The sequence below is a fragment of the Suricata suricatta genome, chromosome 8 (assembly GCF_006229205.1).
Source record: "Suricata suricatta isolate VVHF042 chromosome 8, meerkat_22Aug2017_6uvM2_HiC, whole genome shotgun sequence".
NCBI lineage: Eukaryota > Metazoa > Chordata > Mammalia > Carnivora > Herpestidae > Suricata > Suricata suricatta.
In genome coordinates this window covers 14,016,032-14,035,507 of record NC_043707.1, presented here as the reverse complement: position 1 = coordinate 14,035,507, position 19,476 = coordinate 14,016,032, and the positions used below count along the sequence as shown (strand labels likewise).

Below are 19,476 nucleotides of genomic sequence, written 5' to 3'. Positions count from 1 at the left end.
CGCTGTCTCTCTCTGTCTGTCAAAAATAAAAATAAAAAAAAGGAAACATAAAAAAAAAAAAAACCCAAGGGAAATCTGTATGTCAGATCAGCTTCATTCAGGCATGGGCCGTGGCGCTGCTGATGCCGAGTTCAGAGTTAAGGAATCAACAGTAACGGCAAATAAAGTATCTTTAAACAGAAGCAAGATTATGTATTAATAACTTACTTTCTCAATGAATAAGAAGAATAAAGCAAGGTATTGAACAGTTGACAAAAATGTTGTGGCCAGTGACTCCAGGAACCTCCCCTTGTATTTCCCCTAGGGCCACTGGTTCAGAATTCACTAGTCTGGTGTCCCTGGAAGCTTGTAGAACTACCACAAACTAGAATTCTTTGTAGTTGGCACATATTAACTGTAATGAAATAGTTGCAGTTACTCCCCAACTGAGATATTCTTACAGAAAAACCCCACCCAGTGCAAAAAGTGAGCTCCAAAGATGTACTTGTTAAAGGCATGGTACCTTTGATGAGATTAACAGAATGGCTGGGGCAGAGGGGGTGGTGGGAGGTGGGGGGTGGGGGGGGAGGGCTGCAGACAATTAGCCTTGAATTCTGAGGAGCCCAGCGACCCCCTCCCGGTGTACTTACTCCAGTTGTCGTTTGGCTCACGCCATCTGGTGGTGGTTACCTGATCTAGCCGCTCTTGTCCTGGGCTGTGGTATCTTCTAGAAGTTTCATTGATAACCAGTGATTCCAGCGGCCCTCATTTCCTCAGCCCTATCCGGGGGGGTTGGACAGGAAACTACCTCCCCTTCATGGAATGGAATGAGGTTGCCTACTCTTCTCCTGGGGGCTTGCTCTCCATTCCACTTGCCCCTCACCCCAAAGACAACCATTTCATCCACCCCACTTCGAGATCTGGGACTACACGGAAGATAGGAGCCAAGTGCCAATTGCTTTTATTTAAAAATGTATTATTCTATGCTGTTTGTCCCTGGGTTTTACTATATTAACCCCATTTTATAAATGAGGAAACTGAGGCCATGGAGGTTCCACAGTGATTGTCCACAGCCAGTGCATTCTATACTGAGTTGACTTTCTGGCCACTTCCTTCTCTCTCCCTATCATATGGTGGGTGCCGAGGGAACAGCAACAACTTTTAATTTTTTTTTTTACTGTTTTTTATTTATTTTAGAGAGAGAGAGAGAGACAGCATGAACAGGGGAGGGTCAGAGAGAGAGGGAGACACAGAATCTGAAGACAGGCTCCAGGCTCTGAGCTAGCTATCAGCACAGAGCCCGACGTGGGGCTCAAACCCACAAACCGTGAGATCATTACTTGAGCCAAAGTCAGACGCTTAACCGACTGAGCCACCCAGGGGCCCCGACAACTTTTAATATTAGCTTGAAAGCAAGGCATGAATCAGTCTTTGCTTCCACTGTCGACTCACAACCCCTCAGGGGCCATTTCCAGTTGCCCTCTGCTTAGGATAAATAAGGATTTTCTTTCTTTTCTTTTTTCTTTTTCCCTCCCTCCCTTTCTCCCTCCCTTTCCATCTTTCCTTCCTTTCTCCTTTTCTTTCTTTCCTCCCTCCCTCTTTCCCTTCCTTGCTTCCTTTCTTCCTTCCTTCTTTCCTTCCATTCCTCCCTCCCTCTCTTTTTTCTTTCCTTCTTTTCCTAACAACAGTAGAACTGTTCTGGGCAAAACAGATCCGGGTGTTTTTCTAGTGGCCTTCCAATGTCGCAAGCTCCCTGCTGACCTCTCCACCTTGTGTTGCAGCCTCGTTATGTTTTATTTCATCGCCCTCGCGGGAGCACACAAGCGGGTGGTCGTCCAGCTCCGAGAGCAGCTGTCCCTGGTAAGGAAGAGCAGGTCCACAGGGTGATGGCTGGGGACCTTGACCCAGGACACCTAATAGAAAGTGGCACTTTTCCCAGGGAGTGCTGTTGCCCTGCTCGCCGCCACTTCCCCAAAGTCTGCTTTCAGGCCAGGCCTTCTCCGGCTTCATTCATTCATGGGCTCATCCAGTCCTGCAGCATGTCTGTTGATCACCCCCTGCTCCTCACACTGTGCTGGGAGATGGTGGTGATCAAGGGAGACAGGACTGCTCAGTAGTTAGAGAAAAGATGATAAGTTCCAGTCGCAGTGACTGCTATGAAGAGAACACAGACGGGATGAGTGGCCATCTGCTGCTGTCGATGGTGGCTGCCAAGCCCACTCTGAGGAGGTGACATTGGAGCTGAGACGTGAATGCTCCGGGAGGTCTTGGGGATGAGAGTCTTGGGCAGAGGGGACAGCACGGGCGACTCTGGGGCTGGAGGAGGGCGGATTATCAGCTGGGGTCAAGGCACAGCCTGAGGGCGCTGTTAGAAGCTTGGGTTTAATTCTGAGTGTGATGGAAACCAGTGAAGTGTGCTCAGTAGCAGTCTGCCGTACATTTTTTAAAATGTGTGTTTATTTTTGAGAGAGTGTGTGAGTGGGGGAGGGGCAGAGAGAGAGGGAGAGAGTGTCTAAAGCAGGCACCAGGCTCTCAGCGTCAGCACAGAGCCTGAAGCAGGGCTCGAACCCACAAACCACAGAATCGTGACCTGAGCCAGTCGGATGCTTAACCAACTGAGCCACCCAGGTGCCCCCTAATGTACATTTGTACAAGACTGTCGGCCACTTTGTGGACAAGGGGCCGTGGTGGGACAGGAGCGCCAGAGGCAGCTTACATTACACCCATCCGGGGGTTAGAGCCTTAACTCTGACGGGTAATTTATTAGGTAGAGATGGTGAGAGACGTTTCCACATACATTGAATGCGCTCTTGCACCCATCTCTGTCTTTAGGAAAGCCGTGACAAGCGTTACCTAATCCAGAAGCTAACAGAAGCCCAGAGGGATATGAAGAACCGTCCAGACTGGCAGTGAGGGCCCTGCTGCATGCCGCTCAGAAGCTGACCTGCCGAGCCTGCCGGGGCCACCTGGGTTTGGGGCAGAGATTTTAAAATATATTTTTCTGGAGTTGAGGATTTTCCTGAACGTAGCTCCATAGGATGCAGCTGCGGTGGCCGCAACCCACCCCTGACGTAACCCAGCCCCTCGGTAGGGCTTCAGTGACTTAGAAAGGTCAGGTTCAGACCTGGTTTGCCTGTAGACCAGCAGCTCGGTGCTCTTCTCCCAAAACTAACTTACTTAGCCGTGCAGGCTGATAGAACAAAGATTGAGGAGGAGGGTCCTTTTATATTTTTCAGAGCTTATTTGTGTTGTCTGTGGTTAACTGTAGAGCCGTCCATTCCTGAGACCCGGGCTCATTCTCTTGAACCAGGTCCTGGAGGTTTGGGCCGAGAAGTGTTCCTTAAGAAGTAGGAACCCTTTTAAATGGTTCTGTAGATGACTTAAAATGAGACCTGGTTTTTTCTTTTCCTCATGAAGGAGAAATCCTTGAGTCAGGATGTTGGGACGGATGATGGAAGCATGGAGGGGGTGGCTATGGAAGTCCAGCGACCTGGTAGTAATGTGAGAGAGAAAAGCCATTCCTGTTGCGCGAATGAGATTAAGCTTCAGGAGGAGGGGATTGCTGTGGATTGGGGGCCTTGGCGTCTTAGTTCCTGGGCATTTTGCTGTCACCTTACTACTTGGGGGGTTGCGGGGGGAGCTGTCTCTAAGGCGCTGGGCATCCTCGGGTCTTCACTTCCCTTCTGGTCCTGAGTTCTGAGACTTAGCAGAGGCCCTGGGTCATCAAACCTAAGAGACAAAGTTCGTCTTTCAAGTCTTCCAAACGCCATTTCCCTTCCTACACTGAGGTCCCCGTTTCTGAGACTCACTTCCGGAGCCAGGCTGGAGTGTGTGCCCAGAGCGCGGGGCGCCACGGCTTCTGTGCGCCAGTGTTTGAGGACCGCGGGCTGCAGCACCAGACCAGCTTGTGCAGGTGTCCCGGGTACGCTGAATGCTGGCGTCTACGATGCCCATTTCCAGATGTTAAGGGCTATTGTTTTCTTGTGCCTAAAATTTTAAGTTTTATTTTGCAAGATAGAGTATCACTTAAGATTTCCGTTACAGCAGAAAACCATATGCAGTAAATACCTCATCATAAACTTACATGGAATTGATAGCTCTGGACCTTTTAATATAAGCCTAAGTTATTGTTCCACAGAATCAGTTTGTGTCTGAATTATCTTCAGAATCTTTTTCAAAGTACTGAGTTTTGTAACAGACCACTGGAGTCCTTGCTCTGTTGTTTTCCTTCCTTTCACTGGCTCTAAACCTTTCCCAGGGAGCAGCCTGGAGTTTAAAGCCGGCTGCCTGGGAAGCCGCTGCTCTAGGTATTTCCCATCCCCACCCCCACCCCTCCCGCCATTCCTCAGAAACCATGGACTCCTTGCTCTGAAGAGCAAAGCACTCTTGCCGGAGTTTACACATTTCTGTGTATTTGTTCCTTTGCCAGACCATTTTTTCTTGCTGTTCCCCAGAGTTGGCATTAACATGGGCTACTTTAGTACCTATGAGACCAGTGAGCTTTTCTGGCTAATAACTAGTCTCATGGAATTTTGAGTAACCGAAAGTTCACTCTGTCCTCACCCCAAAGAATTCTAATTGTTGGTATTTTTGCCTAGTGCACTTATTTATATATGTTTTTGCCTTCACCATGCTTCTGAGAACAGTCAAGTTTGTGTGTGTGTGTGTGCGCGTGTGTGCACGTACTTAAATACGTGTGTGAGACAGAAGCTCCATTTTCCTACCCTATTATAAAATTGATACTGAAGTATGCTAATATATTCATTTTGGTTAAATGCTGCTGATTTGCATACCTCTTACTTGAATGTTTTTATACATTTTGGTAACTAATAACTTCAAGTGATGTCTGTATAATTATTCAAGTGCAGGTCTCTCTAACAAATGTGCCTTAAAACTACTGATTAAACAGCATCTTGAAGGTTTTAAAATGTGTTTGTGTGTTTTTGAATTCATGGAGGTTTCTTGTCAGCAATCAAGTGATCATGGAAAATTAATAGTTTGTAAGGTTGTTCTTTGCATTTTCCTAGAATCACATTAAGTCTCTCTCTCTCTCTCTCTCTTGAGAGAGAGAGCATGCACGCCCGCAGGGGAGGGACAGACAGAGAATCCCAATCAGGCTCCTTGCTCAGCTCGGAGCCCACCATGGGGCTCGCTCAGTTCCACCGCCTGTAAGGTCATGACCTGAGCTGAAGTCAAGAGTTGGAACAAGCCACCCGACAGAGCCCCCCAGGCACCCCACATGACAGAAGGGTGTGGATCAGAAGTGTTTGACTCCTTGGCTCTGCTGAAGCCGGGGAGGAGGGGTACGTGTGTGTTTTGCACGGAAAAGACACAGAATTATTTCAAGCACTCCCCTCCCCATCTTCGATCTCACAGAGGGAACCAGAGCTAATGATGTTTATTTTCTTCTCCCAGAAAATTATAAGACATACTCAAACAGATATACATGTGTGGCTGAATGCATGAAAAATGTATATTTCTGACCCTCTGCCTTTTTCCTCCTTAGTAACATCTTGAAGATCTTTCCATATAAGGACCCACTTCGTTGTTTTTAATCGCGACATAGCATTCCATTGTACCGGTGTATACTTCTGTAAGTAAGAGCTTCTTAATAAACTGTGCTCCAGAAAACTAAAAACGAAACAAAAAAAAAAGGACTAGCTCCTTGCTAGATACTTTATTTTCAACGCACCAGCACTGCCGCCCACTCCCTCTCCTGTAACACACACGGGGAGTTGGGATTTTAAAAGTCCCGCCAAGCATGTCTCCATTGACTCTATTTCCCTGTTCCCATTCTCCTACAGAAGGTTCTTGGGTTTTGTTTGTTTTTGCCTACAAAACAGGGCTTTATTGGAACTTAAAATTCATAAATTAAAAAAAAAATTTAACATTTATTTATTTTTGAGAGACAGAGCACAAGCAGGGGAGAGGCAGAGAGAGAGAGGGAGACACAGAATCCGAAGCAGGCTCCAGGCTCTGAGCTGTCAGCACAGAGCCTGATGTGGGGCTCGAACTCACAAACCGTGAGATCATGACTGAGCTGAACTGGTCTGAGCTTAACTGACTGAGCCACCCAGGTGCACCTAAAATTCATAAATTTTTAAATCAAAGGAATAAAATTTAAAGCAATAGGAGGTACAGTTTTTTTTAAATTATTTTTTATTCTTGGATTTTATTTTATTTCAAATGTTATTTAAATTCTAGTTAACATATAGCATAATACTAGTTTCAAGAGAATTCAGTGATTCATCACTTATAATACCCAGTGCTCAATACAGCAAGTGCCCTCCTTCATGCCCATCACCCAGTTAGCCCACCCCCCCTCCACACCGCCACTCTAGCAACCCTCAGTTTGTTCTCTATGGTTAAGAACTCTTATGGTTTGCTTCTCTCTCTTTCCCCCCTCCCCATGTTCATCCGTTTTGTTAAATTCCACACAGGAGTGAAATCATATGGTATTTGTCTTTCTCTGAATGACTTATTTTGGTTAGCATAATACACTCTAGTGCCATCCACATTGTGCAAATGGCAAGATTTCATTCTTTTGGATGGCTGAGTAATATCTCATTATATATATGTCCATTATATATAATATCTATTATACATATATTCACATAAACATATATACACATACACATCCTTAAAAAATTTTTTTAAGGTTTACTTTTGAGAAAGAGCATGAACAGGGGAGGGACAGAGAGAGAGGGAGACACAGAAACCAAAGCAGGCTCCAGGCTCTGAGCTGTCAGCACAGAGCCCAATGTGGGGCTTGAACTCACGAACCGTGAGATCATCACCTGAGCTGAAGTTGGACGCTTAACCAACTGAGCCACCCAGGTGCCCCAACATACTACATCTTCTTGATCCATTCGTCAGTTGATGGTCATTTGGGCACTTTTCATAATTTGGCTACTTTAAAAAAAATTTTTTTAATGTCTTTATTTTGAGAGAGAGAGCAATCAGGAGAGGGGCAGAGAGACAGGGAGACACAGAATCGGTAGCAAGCTCCAGGCTCAAGCTATCAGCACAGAGTGTGGCGCGGGGCTCGAACCCACAGACTGTGAGATCATGACCTGAGCTGAAGTCAGATGCTCAACCAACTGAGCCACCCAGGCGCCCCGATAATTTGGCTACTGTTGATTATGCTGCTATAAACATTGGGGTGCATGTGCCCCTTCAAATCAGTGTTTTTTATAGCCTTTGGGTAAATATTAGTAAGACAATTGCTGGGTCGTAGGGCAATCCATTTTTTAACTTTCTGAGGAACCCCCACACTTTTCCAGGGTGGCCGCACCAGTTTGCATTCCCAGCAGCAGTGCATCGGAGGGTTTCCCAGAATGCCTTCTGGTTCTTTATCAAGGCAGCCTTAGTGTTCTTGCAGTCACAACATACTTGCATCACAACAAAGAAGAATCCAGTTAGGCAAGTTTTTAGTTTGTACTAATTCTTAAGTCGGCAATCTCTGATTGCCGCTACCCAGGGGTAAGTGATGATGAAGAAGGGAATTAATTTTGCCAGAGTGGAGTGCAAGGTGTGATCCCTGGAAAGACACGATTTCTGAATGTATCTTCTTTATAATAGGGTATGGCTTTATTAGTAAATGCCATTTTCTGTATTTTCTTTCCAGTGCATGGGGTGCTTGGGACCTGGGATGGCTTTGCTACTTGCTTCGTGTCTTCAACTTTCTGTGATAAAATTCCCTTTAAAATGGAAAATAGTATTTACTTTTATTTTTGAGAATGGAGTTAGTGACTAATATGCTTTTTCTTTTCGAAATTTTGTTTTATCATTATAAAAATATTTGTTTGTTATAGAAAATATAGAGAGCACTGAAAGCTCCAGAGAAAACAAATCACCTATCAGTACCATTTATGGACACTGCCTGCTAATCTTGCCACATTTCTTTTAAGATAGAAAGCACGGCCATACCACACTGAACACGCCCGATCTCGTCTGACCTCGCAAGCTAAGCAGGGTCGGGCCTGGTTAGTAATTGGATGGGAGAACACAGAGGGAGAGAGGATGGGATGAAAAGAAAGAAAAAAAATGTTGATATTCTCTTCATTTACCGTGTTATTTCATGTTATCAAAAGATTTTTATAAAATTTCAATGGGCTACATAATATAACATTGTACAGATGGGTCATAATTTTTAACATTCCTTTGCTGCTTAACATTTTGTTTTCACATTTTCCTGACAATAACTTGGACATCCACAAATTTTTGTCAATGTGGGATTACATGAGATTACGCTGAAGCTTTAGCAAGAATGTTTTAGGGCTTTTGAGAAACAGGTTTACACTCTCAGTGGCTTTACATGAGAATGTCATATCATCCTCACTTATACTAAGTGTTTGGGTTTAAAAAACTATAGAAGGGGCACCTGGATGGCTCAGTTGGTTGGGCATCTGGCTTCAGCTCAAGTCATGTTCTTGAGTTCATGAGTTCGAGCCTCGCCTAATGACAGCTCAGAGCCTGGAACCTGCTTCAGATTCTGTGTCTCCCTGTCTCTCTCCTCCTCCCCTGCTCATGCTCTGTCTCTCTCTCTCTCTCTCTCTCCTCTCTCTCTCTCTCTCAGAAATAAACATTAAAAAAAAATTTTAAGCTATAGAATAGTTCACCGTAATTTATAATTATTGTACTGTGTTAGAATAGTTTGAAATCAACTAGCAATTTCAATTATTTTAAGATGGCAATGTATATTCAATATTTTATAATAACTTGGAAAAAAGATATATATAATCCAAGGGGTAAAGTAGAAAGTGAAAGCCTTTTTCTCAACAACCCAACTCTCTTATGTTACTAAAATTAAATGTTTTGTTATATCTCCTTCCAGATATGTATCTTTGATTTTTTTGCTTATATGTATGTTTATATATATGTGTATATATATATATGTATGTATATCTCCATCCTACACATTTGAAAAATTATTTCTGTTGGTTAGATCCCCTTTAAGTAGTCAGTGGATATGTTAGATCCTCTTTAAGTAGTCAGTGGATATGTTACTTTTAAAATATTCCACATTTTTTTCATAAAAAATTTTTAAGTAATTTTAGGATCACAGCAAAATTGAGACTAAGGTAGAGATGACCTTTTGCCCCTCCCAAGCATAGCCCCCCCATTCTCAACATCCCCCCACCAGAGTGGTACATTTGTCAGAATTGATGAGCCGGCACACACACACTGGGTATTCACTTTTCAAAGCATGGTATGCGTTGCTAAATCTCCTCTTCCCCCACCCCCATACCCCTCAAAACAGTTTGCATCAATAGAGATGCCTATCAACAGTAAAGTGGAAACATCAAAACAAAAGCCATGTTCTCTACACAAAACCTAAAACTAAGAATTTAAGTCAACCATTACCTAATGCAACTTCTACAAGTGGATATAGGATACACATAGCGAAAACTCTCCTTCCACGCAGGTGAAGTAAAAAATACAATGGCTGTGACAATAAAGAGTTCCCTGATGGTTGTCTTTCCCAGGAATTTACCCAGGCAGATCTTGGGAAAGGCAATTTAGCATCTTCGTCTCCCTAGCAACCCAAATCTCCTTTACAGACGTCCATCTCCCGTGTGATTGATGGTGGCCATATCCAATACCGTCTTTCCCTTTGCCCTTTCCAACCAATCGCATGGAAGCAGGGGCTTAGGGGCGTTCCCACCGGTGCAAGGGCGGGCAGTCTCTGCCTTACGACTGCTGTGCGTCATCAGTACGCGCCGAGCGCACGTTTGGCCCGCTTCGCTCAGGGCAGCGGTTACCTTGTCACAGCAATGAGCTGCGCCGGGGCGACGGCGGTTCGCTCCCTGTGGCGGCTGCGTACGGCCGCCATGCGACCTCTCCCAGGTAAAGAGCCAGCGCGGCCACCTACGCGCACTGAGCCCTCGAGCCAGGGAATTTTCGCTTGTGGCTTGGGCCGAAGAGGTCACGGGGGCAGGCGTCGTAGACGTCATATGGCTGCGACGGAGCGCGACTGCGAGATGGGAAACTCGGAGCGCAGATAGGCGGGGCGGAGTCTGTAGTGCGCGGGGGCAGTGCGGGAGGGAGGGGCGTGGCTCTGGGCTGGGACGCTTTCGAGCGTCAGCTCGCGGTTGGCTGGCATAATTGTACACCTGGACGTGACGTCACTTCCGGTGTCGTCAGCATTCCAGGCTAAGGACTGGTGGAGACCTTGGAAGTTCAGTGCACTAAGGGCGTCTTTCTCGGCCTTCATTAGGAACCCTGCTAGGCAAAGTAGTCAGGTGACCTGCACCGTCGGCTTGTTAGAAACGCAGGCCCCACCCATGACTTACAGGGTCACATTGTCTGTATTTTAGCTAGACCTAAGGACTTGTATGTCTAGGGAGACGGGTTAGGATCCTGGGCCCTTCTCCTACCCTCTTTTCATCAGAGCTGCCTCCGAAAATTGTTGTGAGGTCGTTTTCTGAAAGTTAAGTCGTTCGTGTACCACCTGAAGATTTTTACCCTTTAGGAATACCACTGCACTTTTGATTACTAAATTTTTTTTCTATAACCATGTCCCATCTTTTAAAAATATTTATTTTTATTGGTGGCGGACGGAGAAGAAGAGCACAAGTGGGGAGGGGCAGAGAGGGGGATAGAGGATCGAAAGCGGGCTCTGAGCTGAGAGCAGTGAGCCGGATGTGGTGGGGCTCCAACTCACCAACCCAGGAGATCATGACCTGAGCCAAAGTCAGGATGCTCAACTGACTGAGCCACCCAGGCGCCCCAGCGTGTTCCATTTTTATTTTTATTTTTTAAAATGTCTTTATTTGGAGAGAGAGAGAGGCCGAGAGCAAGCAGGGGAGGGGCAGGGAGAGAGGGAGACAGAATCTGAAGCAGGCTGCAGGCTCTGAGCTGTCAGCACGGAGCCAACGCGGGGCTCGGACCCACGGACTGTGAGATAATGACTTGAACCGAAGTCGGAAGCTTAACCGACCTAGCCACCCAGGCGCCCCCCATTTTTAAATTAAATAATTGCACCGAAGCTAAGTCCTTATGATAAAAACGGAAAACCAACTATTGCCTGCCCCAGATGGAGTAATCAAAAAATGAATGGGTTGAAAACAAAAAGTACATTGTATCAGATACTATTGTCTATTAAGTCTTGAACCCAAACTTTCTTTTTTTAAATTTATTTTTTATTTTTTAATGTTTTATTTATTTTTGAGACATAGACAGATCATGAGCAGGGAGGGGCAGAGAGAGAGGGAGACACAGAATCGGAAGCAGGCTCCAGGCTCTGAGCTGTCAGCATAGAGCCCAACGCATGGCTCGAACTCATGAATGTGAGATCATGACCTGAGCCAAAGTCGGAGGCTTAACCAGCTGAGCCACCCAGGTGCCTTTCTGATAAAAAAGAAACGGAGATTAACAAGTATTAGGAAGGTATTTATAAACCGAGACAACTCTCCTTGATGAAATCAAACAAAAGGATTGCGAGAGAATTTAAAAGAGAGTAACTCTTAACTATGTGGGTATTATTAAATGCATGTTCATAAGCCACTTAAGGTTTTCCGTGTACTACTTAAAATCTCCTAGGTACCATCATTGTGAGGTTTTTCACACCGTGGGAAAGCACTAATTTAAAACGATACATTTGAGAGCTTCTAGCACAGGGCCTCAGCTTAATTTTTTCCATTTTTAAAGTGTGTGGCACTGCAGGTAAAACTCAGAGGATTTTTAAACATGACTTTTAAAGCTCTTTTGTTGAGCCAATGAGCATAACAAATAAGAGTCATTCTTTCTGATTTATAAAGTTACTTTGCTTCCTGTGTCTCATTTTATCTTTATGATAACGCAGTGAGAGGTGTTACTATTGTAAGTTTCCTTAAAAAGGAAATAACCTGATTATTGCCAATTTTGTATGTAAGAAATGGCAGTTCTCATTTGTCCAAGGTTAGTGTTAGAGACAGAACACATAGGGAGTGCTTTGGCGGCTCAGTTGATTAAGCATCCAACTCCTGGTTTCAGCTCAGGTCATGATCTCACACAGTTCATGGATTCGAACCGCCCTGTTAGGCTCAGCTCTGCTGGTGCGGAGCCTGCTTGGGATTCTCTCTGTGTCCCTCCCCTCCTTGATCACTCTCCCTTAAAATAAATAAATAGATTAAAAAAAAAAAAAAGCCAGGACACATTTTCTGGCTCTAGCTCTGTGCCCTCTCTGTGGTTCATCCCATACTTTTTGAAGGCACTTTGCAGAGATTGTTAAAAGATAAAAATGGCAAACATTACAACCCAGTGCTTCACACTCCCCACAAAAAATCATTTATTAGGTGCCTAAATCCAGAAAAGTACAGTGCTAGGGAACTGCATAATATGTTTTTAATACAAATATAACCCTGCCCATCAGAAGTAGCTGTGTGTTTGCATTCATCCAGTGGACTCAGCCCCTTGCTATTTCTCCTGAAATGGTTTTTTAAAAATGAGTCCTGGGCTGTCTTAAAGTTCTTTCCTATTCACATGTTTTTGGATGGGAGTAACAAATGAAAGAAGAAGCAAACAAGGTTATCTTGAGAAAGAGGCCCAGCTCATTGTTTACAGTTCCAGTTCCTAGGAGTCATCTTTCTTCAAGGAGGTCAGCTTAATGGGAGCACCAGTCCTTGGACTTGGAGGTGAAACTTTGGACGGGCTACCCTGACTTTGTCAAATGTGTCAAATTGTTCTCCATACAAGAACTTGGTCATGGGGGCACCTGGGTGGTTCAGTTGGTTAAGTGTCTGACTCTTGATTTCAGTTCAAGTCATGATCTCATGGTTCCTAAGTTCGAGCCCTGCATTGGGCTCTGCACTGTCAGTGCAGAGTATGCTTGGGATTCTCTCTCTGCCCCTTCTCTCGGTCTCTCTCTTTCAAAATAAATAAACCTAACATAATAATAACATAATAAAAAATTATAAAAACTGGACCACAGTTTCCCTTTGTCTGATGGCACAGATCCAAGAGGTACATTGCACTGAGCAGAACTTGGACTGCATCCAGTTTTTGGTGTCCAGTTCCTGGGCTCCTTCCAGTTTCTTGAGTCAAATAGGCTCAGTGAGATGGAGCAGGTCACGCAGAAGAGTGGATCAGAGCTGGGTCACCATGCCTCAGACCCCCATCTTCTTTATCCTTTATTTAGTGAGGCATTTAAAACCACATCTGCTCAAAAAGTTCACAGAATCATCCAGATTTCAGCAGGCCTAACTCATCATCTGTGTCCAAAGCACTCAAGCCTTAAAAAACAAAAATTAAAAAAAACACAGAGGTATTCAAAGTGAAGTTTTTCACCCATTTCAGAGTGTTGAAGTTAGCTTAAATGAATAGAAATATGTATTAAAGACCTGGTAGTCATGCATAAGAGCCTGGAAACACATCTCAAGATGATACCAGTTAAAATCAGAGTTCACGTGACAACTGGCCTCAGTGGGGTCTTTGTTTTAATATCTATAAAAAGAGCTGATAACACCTTATACATGGAACACATTGGAAAACTGTTAGGGGAAAAACTTAGGGGATGTCTTTTTTTTTAATAATTTATTTTTTAACGTTTATTTTATTTTTGAGAGGGAGAGAGAGGGGGTGAGACAGTCTGCAAGTGGGGGAAGGGCAGAGAAAGAGAGGGAGGCTCAGAATCCAAAGTAGTGTCCAGGCTCTGAGCTGTCAGCACAGAGCCTGATGAGGGGCTCGAACTCACAAACTGTGAGATCGTGACCTGAGCTGAAGTCGGAGGCTTAACCTACTGAGCCACCCAGGCGACCCTAGGGGATGTCTTAATGCAAGGCTCAGAGAATATAATGAAGGTGCTAACTATTAGGAGTTTTTTTTTTTTTAAAGTTTATTTTATTTATTTTGAGAGAGGGAGAGAGAGAGAGAAGAGTGTGTGTGTGTGTGTGTGTGTGTGTGTGTGAGAGAGAGAGAGAAAGAGAGAGAGAGTGAGTGAGTGGGGGAGGGGCAGAGAGGGAGAGAAAGAATCCCAAACAGGCTCCATGCTGTCAACAATGCGTGAGATCCCAGGAACCATGAGATCATGACCTGAGCCGAAACCGAGAGTCAGATGCTTAACCGACTGAGCCACCCAGGCGCTCCTCTTAGGAGATTTTTTAAAAGACAAAGTTTAATCCAGCTGGAAGCATTTGCATTTCGAAGACAGGAGTTCAGTTGACTTGACGTGGTATAAGTAGATGAAATTCAAGCTGTAAGGCTCCGTTCTCAAAATCCAATGCCCATGAGTGTTTTGAGAGAACTTAAATCTATGGGTCTCAACCTTGGCTGCAGAAAAGATTGGTGCACAGAACTTTTTAAAAATATGATGCCCCTCCCCTCCCCCCCCCGCCCCCACCGCCCTGAGATTGACTGGGGAGAAACATCCATGGTTTTGAGAGCTCCCTGGGAGGTTTCTGGCAGCCAGGGTTGGGAACGAAGGCGGCTTGAGGGGACATGAACTGGAGAACACTGCTCATCAGAAGTCACTGCCTTTCTCACTGCCTGCTCAAAAGATAGGCTCGGTATTTCCAGGTCTTTATATGTTTAACATGAAGCCAGACAAATCAGATCTGTAGGTAAACTCTATGTTTTAAGTGTTGGTAACTAATTCACTTTAAAAAGGGCGGTCGGGGCTGGCTGGCTCAGTCAGTAGAGCATATGCAACTCTTGATCTTAGGTCACGAGTTCAAGCCCCATGTTGGGCTTGGAGCCTACTTTAAAAAGAAACAAAACTCCGCAGGTTTAACAGAATACACTTGTGGGCATCTCCTTCCCACGGGGAACTCATCCGTGACCTTTGTTCTAAGGCACCCCTTTCTTCTGTCTGTAAAACAAAACCTCTGTTTTAGCCAAGAGTAATGGAGAACAAACCTTTGCATTGCAGCTTACGGGAGCCGCAGCGGTGTCAGACTGTCCAGTTCAGGAATGACCTTGGACAGTATCAATCGGGCAGCTGTGGATCGAATAATCCGGGTGGATCACGCAGGTGAATACGGAGCAAACCGGATCTATGCGGGGCAGATGGCGGTCCTGGGCCGGACCAGCGTCGGGCCGGTCATTCAGGTGGGTGTCCTCATCGCTCCCACCTGGCTCCCTGGCCAGCGTGGGCATCCAAAGGCCTTCACGACAGGAGTCACATTGGATCGTGCACTGTCAAGGGAGGTACCGTCCCCAAGAGAGCAAAAACTGGCTACTAGGGTGGGGCAAGGGGAGGGAAAAGTATATTATTCTTTTTATGTATAGAGACGTGTAGTACATCAACAGGTGGTATATCTGAAGTATTAAGTCTCTCTGTGGGGTGGGCAGTAAAAGAGGTTTGATGTGAAGGCATCGGTCGCTGAGAGGCTGGGATCCCGTCCCCAGTGCGGATATTTTATGTTTTACACTGAGAGGCAGAGGGAGGGGCCTGGGCTCCGTAGTCACAGAGACCTGTGTTCACAGTCCAGCTTTCCGCCCCCTCCTACCTGTGTGACCCTGGGGAAGTTACATGCCCTCTGTGGGTCTCCCTGTCTGCAAAATGAGCTGCCAACACCTACCTCACTGGGTTTTGGTGAGGAACAAATGAGCTGGCATTGAGCAGTGATGACCAGGTCTGGCATGTAACAGGCCCTCGGCACAAGTTAAATTGCCTGCTCTGAGCCCTTGGGCAAGTTACTTAACCTCTCTGTGCTTCACTTTATCTATCTGGGTAATGGGGATAATGATAATGCAGAATCGATCAGTTGCCTTCATAGTTGGTTTGATAAGGCCTGGCACTCAGGACGTGCCGGCCAAGTGTCAGCTCTTCTGTCATTCCCACTGATTCCCGTGACGTAATGATGCTTCTGTCCCGGCAGTCCAGGAGGAAGTTACACGATGGGTGACACGCTGCCCTCCTAACTGTGCAGAGGGCGGAGCACCCCTTCTCTCAGGAGTGTGCCCTTGTCCTGGTCCACGTGGGGGTCTGAGAACGTCTGCCAGAGCCACGGCTCACGGCCCCACAGGCCTGACGGGCTCTTCTCCTGGCTTGTCGGCACGCTCTTCCCCGTTCGCTTTCTCCTCGGGCGGTCCCCGGGGTGGAGCGGGGGAGAAGGGGCGGTCCTCAGCCTTCGCTCCACTTCGTTGTGTTCCCCGTCTCCCACGGGACGGGCTCCGAGTAATGCTCGCGTTTGTTTTTATGTTCCCTGCAGAAAATGTGGGATCAAGAAAAGGACCACTTGAAGAAGTTCAACGAGTTGATGGTTGCCTTTAGGGTGCGGCCCACCATCCTGATGCCCTTCTGGAACGTGGTGGGATTCGCGCTGGGTACGTGTCCAGGAGAACCCATGCAAGCCTAGGGATCTGGGACGGTGCCATCGTTAAGTACCGAATCCGCAGCTCTCTCTGTGTCTTCTTACAGCCTTTTAATTTACTTGTCGTTTTTAAAGTTAAAATGACTTTTATTTGGTTTACATTTACTTAAATATTCTTGGATTTAAATCAGTGGTTTTATAAGTAGAAGGTACAGTAAAAACAAACACAACAGAGCAGGAATAAAATGCTAGAGCAATTCAGTTATAGCCAGTGATGGTCCCTGAAGAAAGTTCTAAGCCTGAGATCTGCTCACTTTTTTTTAATGTTTTTTATTTATTTTTGAGAGACAGCGCGAGCAGGGGAGGGGGAGAGAGAGAAAGAGACACAGAATCTGAAGCAGGCTCCAAGCTCTGAGCTAGCTGTCAGCACAGAGCCCGACACGGGGCTCGAACCCACGGACCGTGAGATCATGACCTGAGCCGAAGTGGGACGCTTAACTGACTGAGCCACCCAGGCGCCCCTGCTCACTCTTAAAAAGGGAGAAGAGTCAATGTTAGAAAAGAATCAAAGACATACCCCAAACGAAGACTTTCTTCTCACCATAGTCAGAGGGTTAAAAAGGACACTGAAAAGAGAATCACATTCTTACTCTGTGATTCAGGATTTGACAGTACCTTCTAAAACCGGTTTTCACTGGGGGCACGTTGCTCCTAAGGATGCTTGGCAGTGTCTAGAGACATTTTTGGTCGTCACGACCAGGGATGCTATTGGCATCTAGTGGGTAGAGGCCACGGAGGCTGTTAGAATAGTCTCTCGCACACAGGACCGCCCCCCACAACAAGGAGCCCCCAGCCCCAGAGCCTGCAGTGCCGCGGGTGATGAGCCCAGACCTGACATGGGGCCCCTCACCAGTGTGGCCTCGGCCCCATCCTTTCCTGCTCTGGCTTTGACCATTCCAGGTGCGGGGACCGCCCTGCTGGGGAAGGAGGGAGCGATGGCCTGCACTGTGGCCGTGGAAGAGTCTATAGCGCTTCACTATAACAACCAGATCCGGACGCTGATGGAGGAGGATCCCGACAAATATGAGGAGCTTCTTCAGGTATTTGAGGATACTCTGGAAAGGGGCCGAGAAGGGGGGAAGGGCAGGTGAGCAACTTGGTGAGAAGGAAGACAGAAAGTTGGGGAATGACAGGGCCTCAGAAGCCTCAGCGAGCACCTCGTTGTACAGGCGAGAGGCCCAGGAGGCTGTGCCGTGTGCCCGGGGTCACAGGCTCAGGCCGAGCTGGCCTGGAAGCCGTGTCTCCTGAGCCCACCCCTGTAGTCTCTCCACTTCCGGGTCATTGACAGATTCTGAGCTTAAATACATGACCAATAGAGATCTTCAGGGAATTTTCTACAACAAGTAAGGGAAATGTTTAAATTTTTTTTTCAAGTCTAAATTGGAGGTTGGTAAACCCTGGCGTGGGGCCGACCACCTCTTTCTGTAAATTAAGTTTTGTTGCAGCGCAGCCACGCCCATTCGTTTACGTGCTCCTGGCTGCTGTCCCCCAAACACTGGCAGAGTCCCGGAGTTGTGGAGAGGCCCGCACAGCCTGCGGAGCTTGAAGTACTGACTTTCTGGCCTTTTTAGGAAAATTGTGCATACCCGTGTCTTAGATGGTCGAATGACGCTTTAGCTTCTAGAAGAAGACAGGACATCAGGACAGTTGGATGCTGACTTGCCTTGATTTCTTTGTATCGAACCAGGTGATAAGGAAATTTCGGGATGAAGAGCTGGAGCACCACGACATCGGCCTTGAACATGATGCACAGCTGGTAGGGGCCCTGCCTGACTATTGGCTTGTGCTGCTCCGGGCACTTCACCTGGAAGACTGAGGGGTGGGAAAATTCTGGTTTCCAGAAAAATAGATTTCATAGTGGCCACCAAAAAAAGCAAACCAATACACTGCTTTGATTTTAAAAAAGCAGGCAAATGCATTGCTCCCAACGGGGAATCTTATTCCTCGCGTCCTTTCTCATCATTTCCACCCAGCAGCTTCTTTCCCCTTCCCAGTGAGAAGCCAGAGGATTCAGATTTTCTGGCAATAGCAGCAGCGTCCCAACCTTTTGAATTAAAAGCAATGTTTAGATCTCACGTGTGGTCCAGAGAGCCGCAGCCCCACCAGGGGCTGTACCTGAGTGCTCCAAGTGAACACAGAACGCGTTACTTTTGTTTGCTCATTGTCGTTTTCAACAGGCTCCAGCGTACGCGGTCTTGAAGAGCGTTATCCAGGCCGGATGCAGCGTGGCAATATATTTATCAGAAAGATTTTAAAGTACGTCCACTTCTCCCTGTCTGTGAAGGAGGGTAGTGATTAAACAAGGGGCATTGGCAGGCAAGGAAATGTGCAATTATCACTAGATGAATTTTGTTAATAAGCTGCAAGAGGTTCTTTTTTTTTATTCGTTAATAAAACTCTCTAGTGTTGACTTTTTTTCCCTGTGCCGCCTTATGCCAGAAAGCTGACTGTTCCCCAGGTTTGTTCCAGTTACTACAAACGAAGCCGGTCCTTGTGTGGAGCAGAGTTAATTTTTTTGGTAACACATCAAGAATGAATCATAAAGAAAAGAACAAAAGAACAGGGAAAGAAATTGTTTGAGTTTACTTCTAACCAAAGGTAATTTAAAACACGAGGGTGTTGAAGACTGACAAAGGAAGGCAGTCAGGTCCATAAATGGAAGACTGTCATTGTGTCTGTCCCTTGTTTCCAGCGGCCTCCTTAGCTGTTCTTCTCCTCTGGATTTTTCGGTGCCACAGGGTCCCAGGCTGTGGTTCTTGGCCCTGTTCGGTCTGTCATCTTTTTCTTGTGTCTCATCCTGCCTTGTGGCTGATTCCTTCACCTTCCTGTTTCAGCCCAGCTTTGTCGTTTTCACCTGTCCAGCTGCCTGCCCATCCCGTCCGTCTGGCAGTCAGAGAGAATCTGCAGCTCCCGGTGCCCGAGCTGAAGGCCCGCCCCCCGCCCCAGCGTCCTGATGCCCCAGTGGCCTTCCTTAGCACGGCCAATAGCAGCTCCAGCCTTGTGGTCCTCAGGCCAAAGTCCCGAGTCACCTTTGCCAGCTGCCCACATCACACCCCCTTCCAGTCAGCCAGGGCATCCTGCGGGCTCTGCCGAATCCTTTTTGCTGCCCCGGCTGCCGCCGCTCAGGGCCCAGCCCCTCATCTCAGCTGGGTTAGTTTAGAAGCCTCCTAACTCTTGTTCCTGCCCGCCCCTGCCCTCCCAC

General features: G+C 46.5%; 2 protein-coding genes and 1 long non-coding RNA gene across 6 annotated transcripts in view; 2 read left to right on the top strand and 1 right to left on the bottom strand.

Moving 5' to 3' along the window:
• The window catches only part of TMC7 (transmembrane channel like 7), a 56,644-nt gene extending 51,737 nt beyond the window's left edge, over positions 1 to 4,907 (top strand). For 3 of the 4 annotated variants that reach the window (XM_029949439.1, XM_029949438.1, XM_029949442.1), the window contains 2 exons: positions 1,761 to 1,839; positions 2,812 to 4,907. In XM_029949439.1, the coding sequence (XP_029805299.1) occupies positions 1,761 to 1,839; positions 2,812 to 2,892 (160 nt within the window). In that variant the 3' untranslated portion in view covers positions 2,893 to 4,907. The remainder of the gene's footprint in view (positions 1 to 1,760; positions 1,840 to 2,811) is intronic. The other variant, XM_029949440.1, reaches the window with a different exon arrangement.
• A 452-nt stretch (positions 4,908 to 5,359) lies between these two features.
• Positions 5,360 to 9,499, bottom strand: LOC115297947. Its single transcript, XR_003911535.1, has 2 exons — positions 9,346 to 9,499; positions 5,360 to 5,610 (listed from the first exon to the last, which is right to left on the bottom strand). It is a non-coding gene; the product is annotated as an uncharacterized LOC115297947 (long non-coding RNA).
• Positions 9,500 to 9,679: 180 nt separating this feature from the next.
• Positions 9,680 to 18,687, top strand: COQ7 (coenzyme Q7, hydroxylase). Its single transcript, XM_029947997.1, has 6 exons — positions 9,680 to 9,828; positions 14,828 to 15,006; positions 16,113 to 16,227; positions 17,175 to 17,314; positions 17,962 to 18,030; positions 18,452 to 18,687. The coding sequence occupies exons 1-6, from the start codon at positions 9,756 to 9,758 to the stop codon at positions 18,527 to 18,529; spliced, it is 654 nt and encodes a 217-aa protein (XP_029803857.1). The 5' UTR covers positions 9,680 to 9,755; the 3' UTR covers positions 18,530 to 18,687.
• The last annotated feature ends 789 nt before the right edge of the window (positions 18,688 to 19,476 follow it).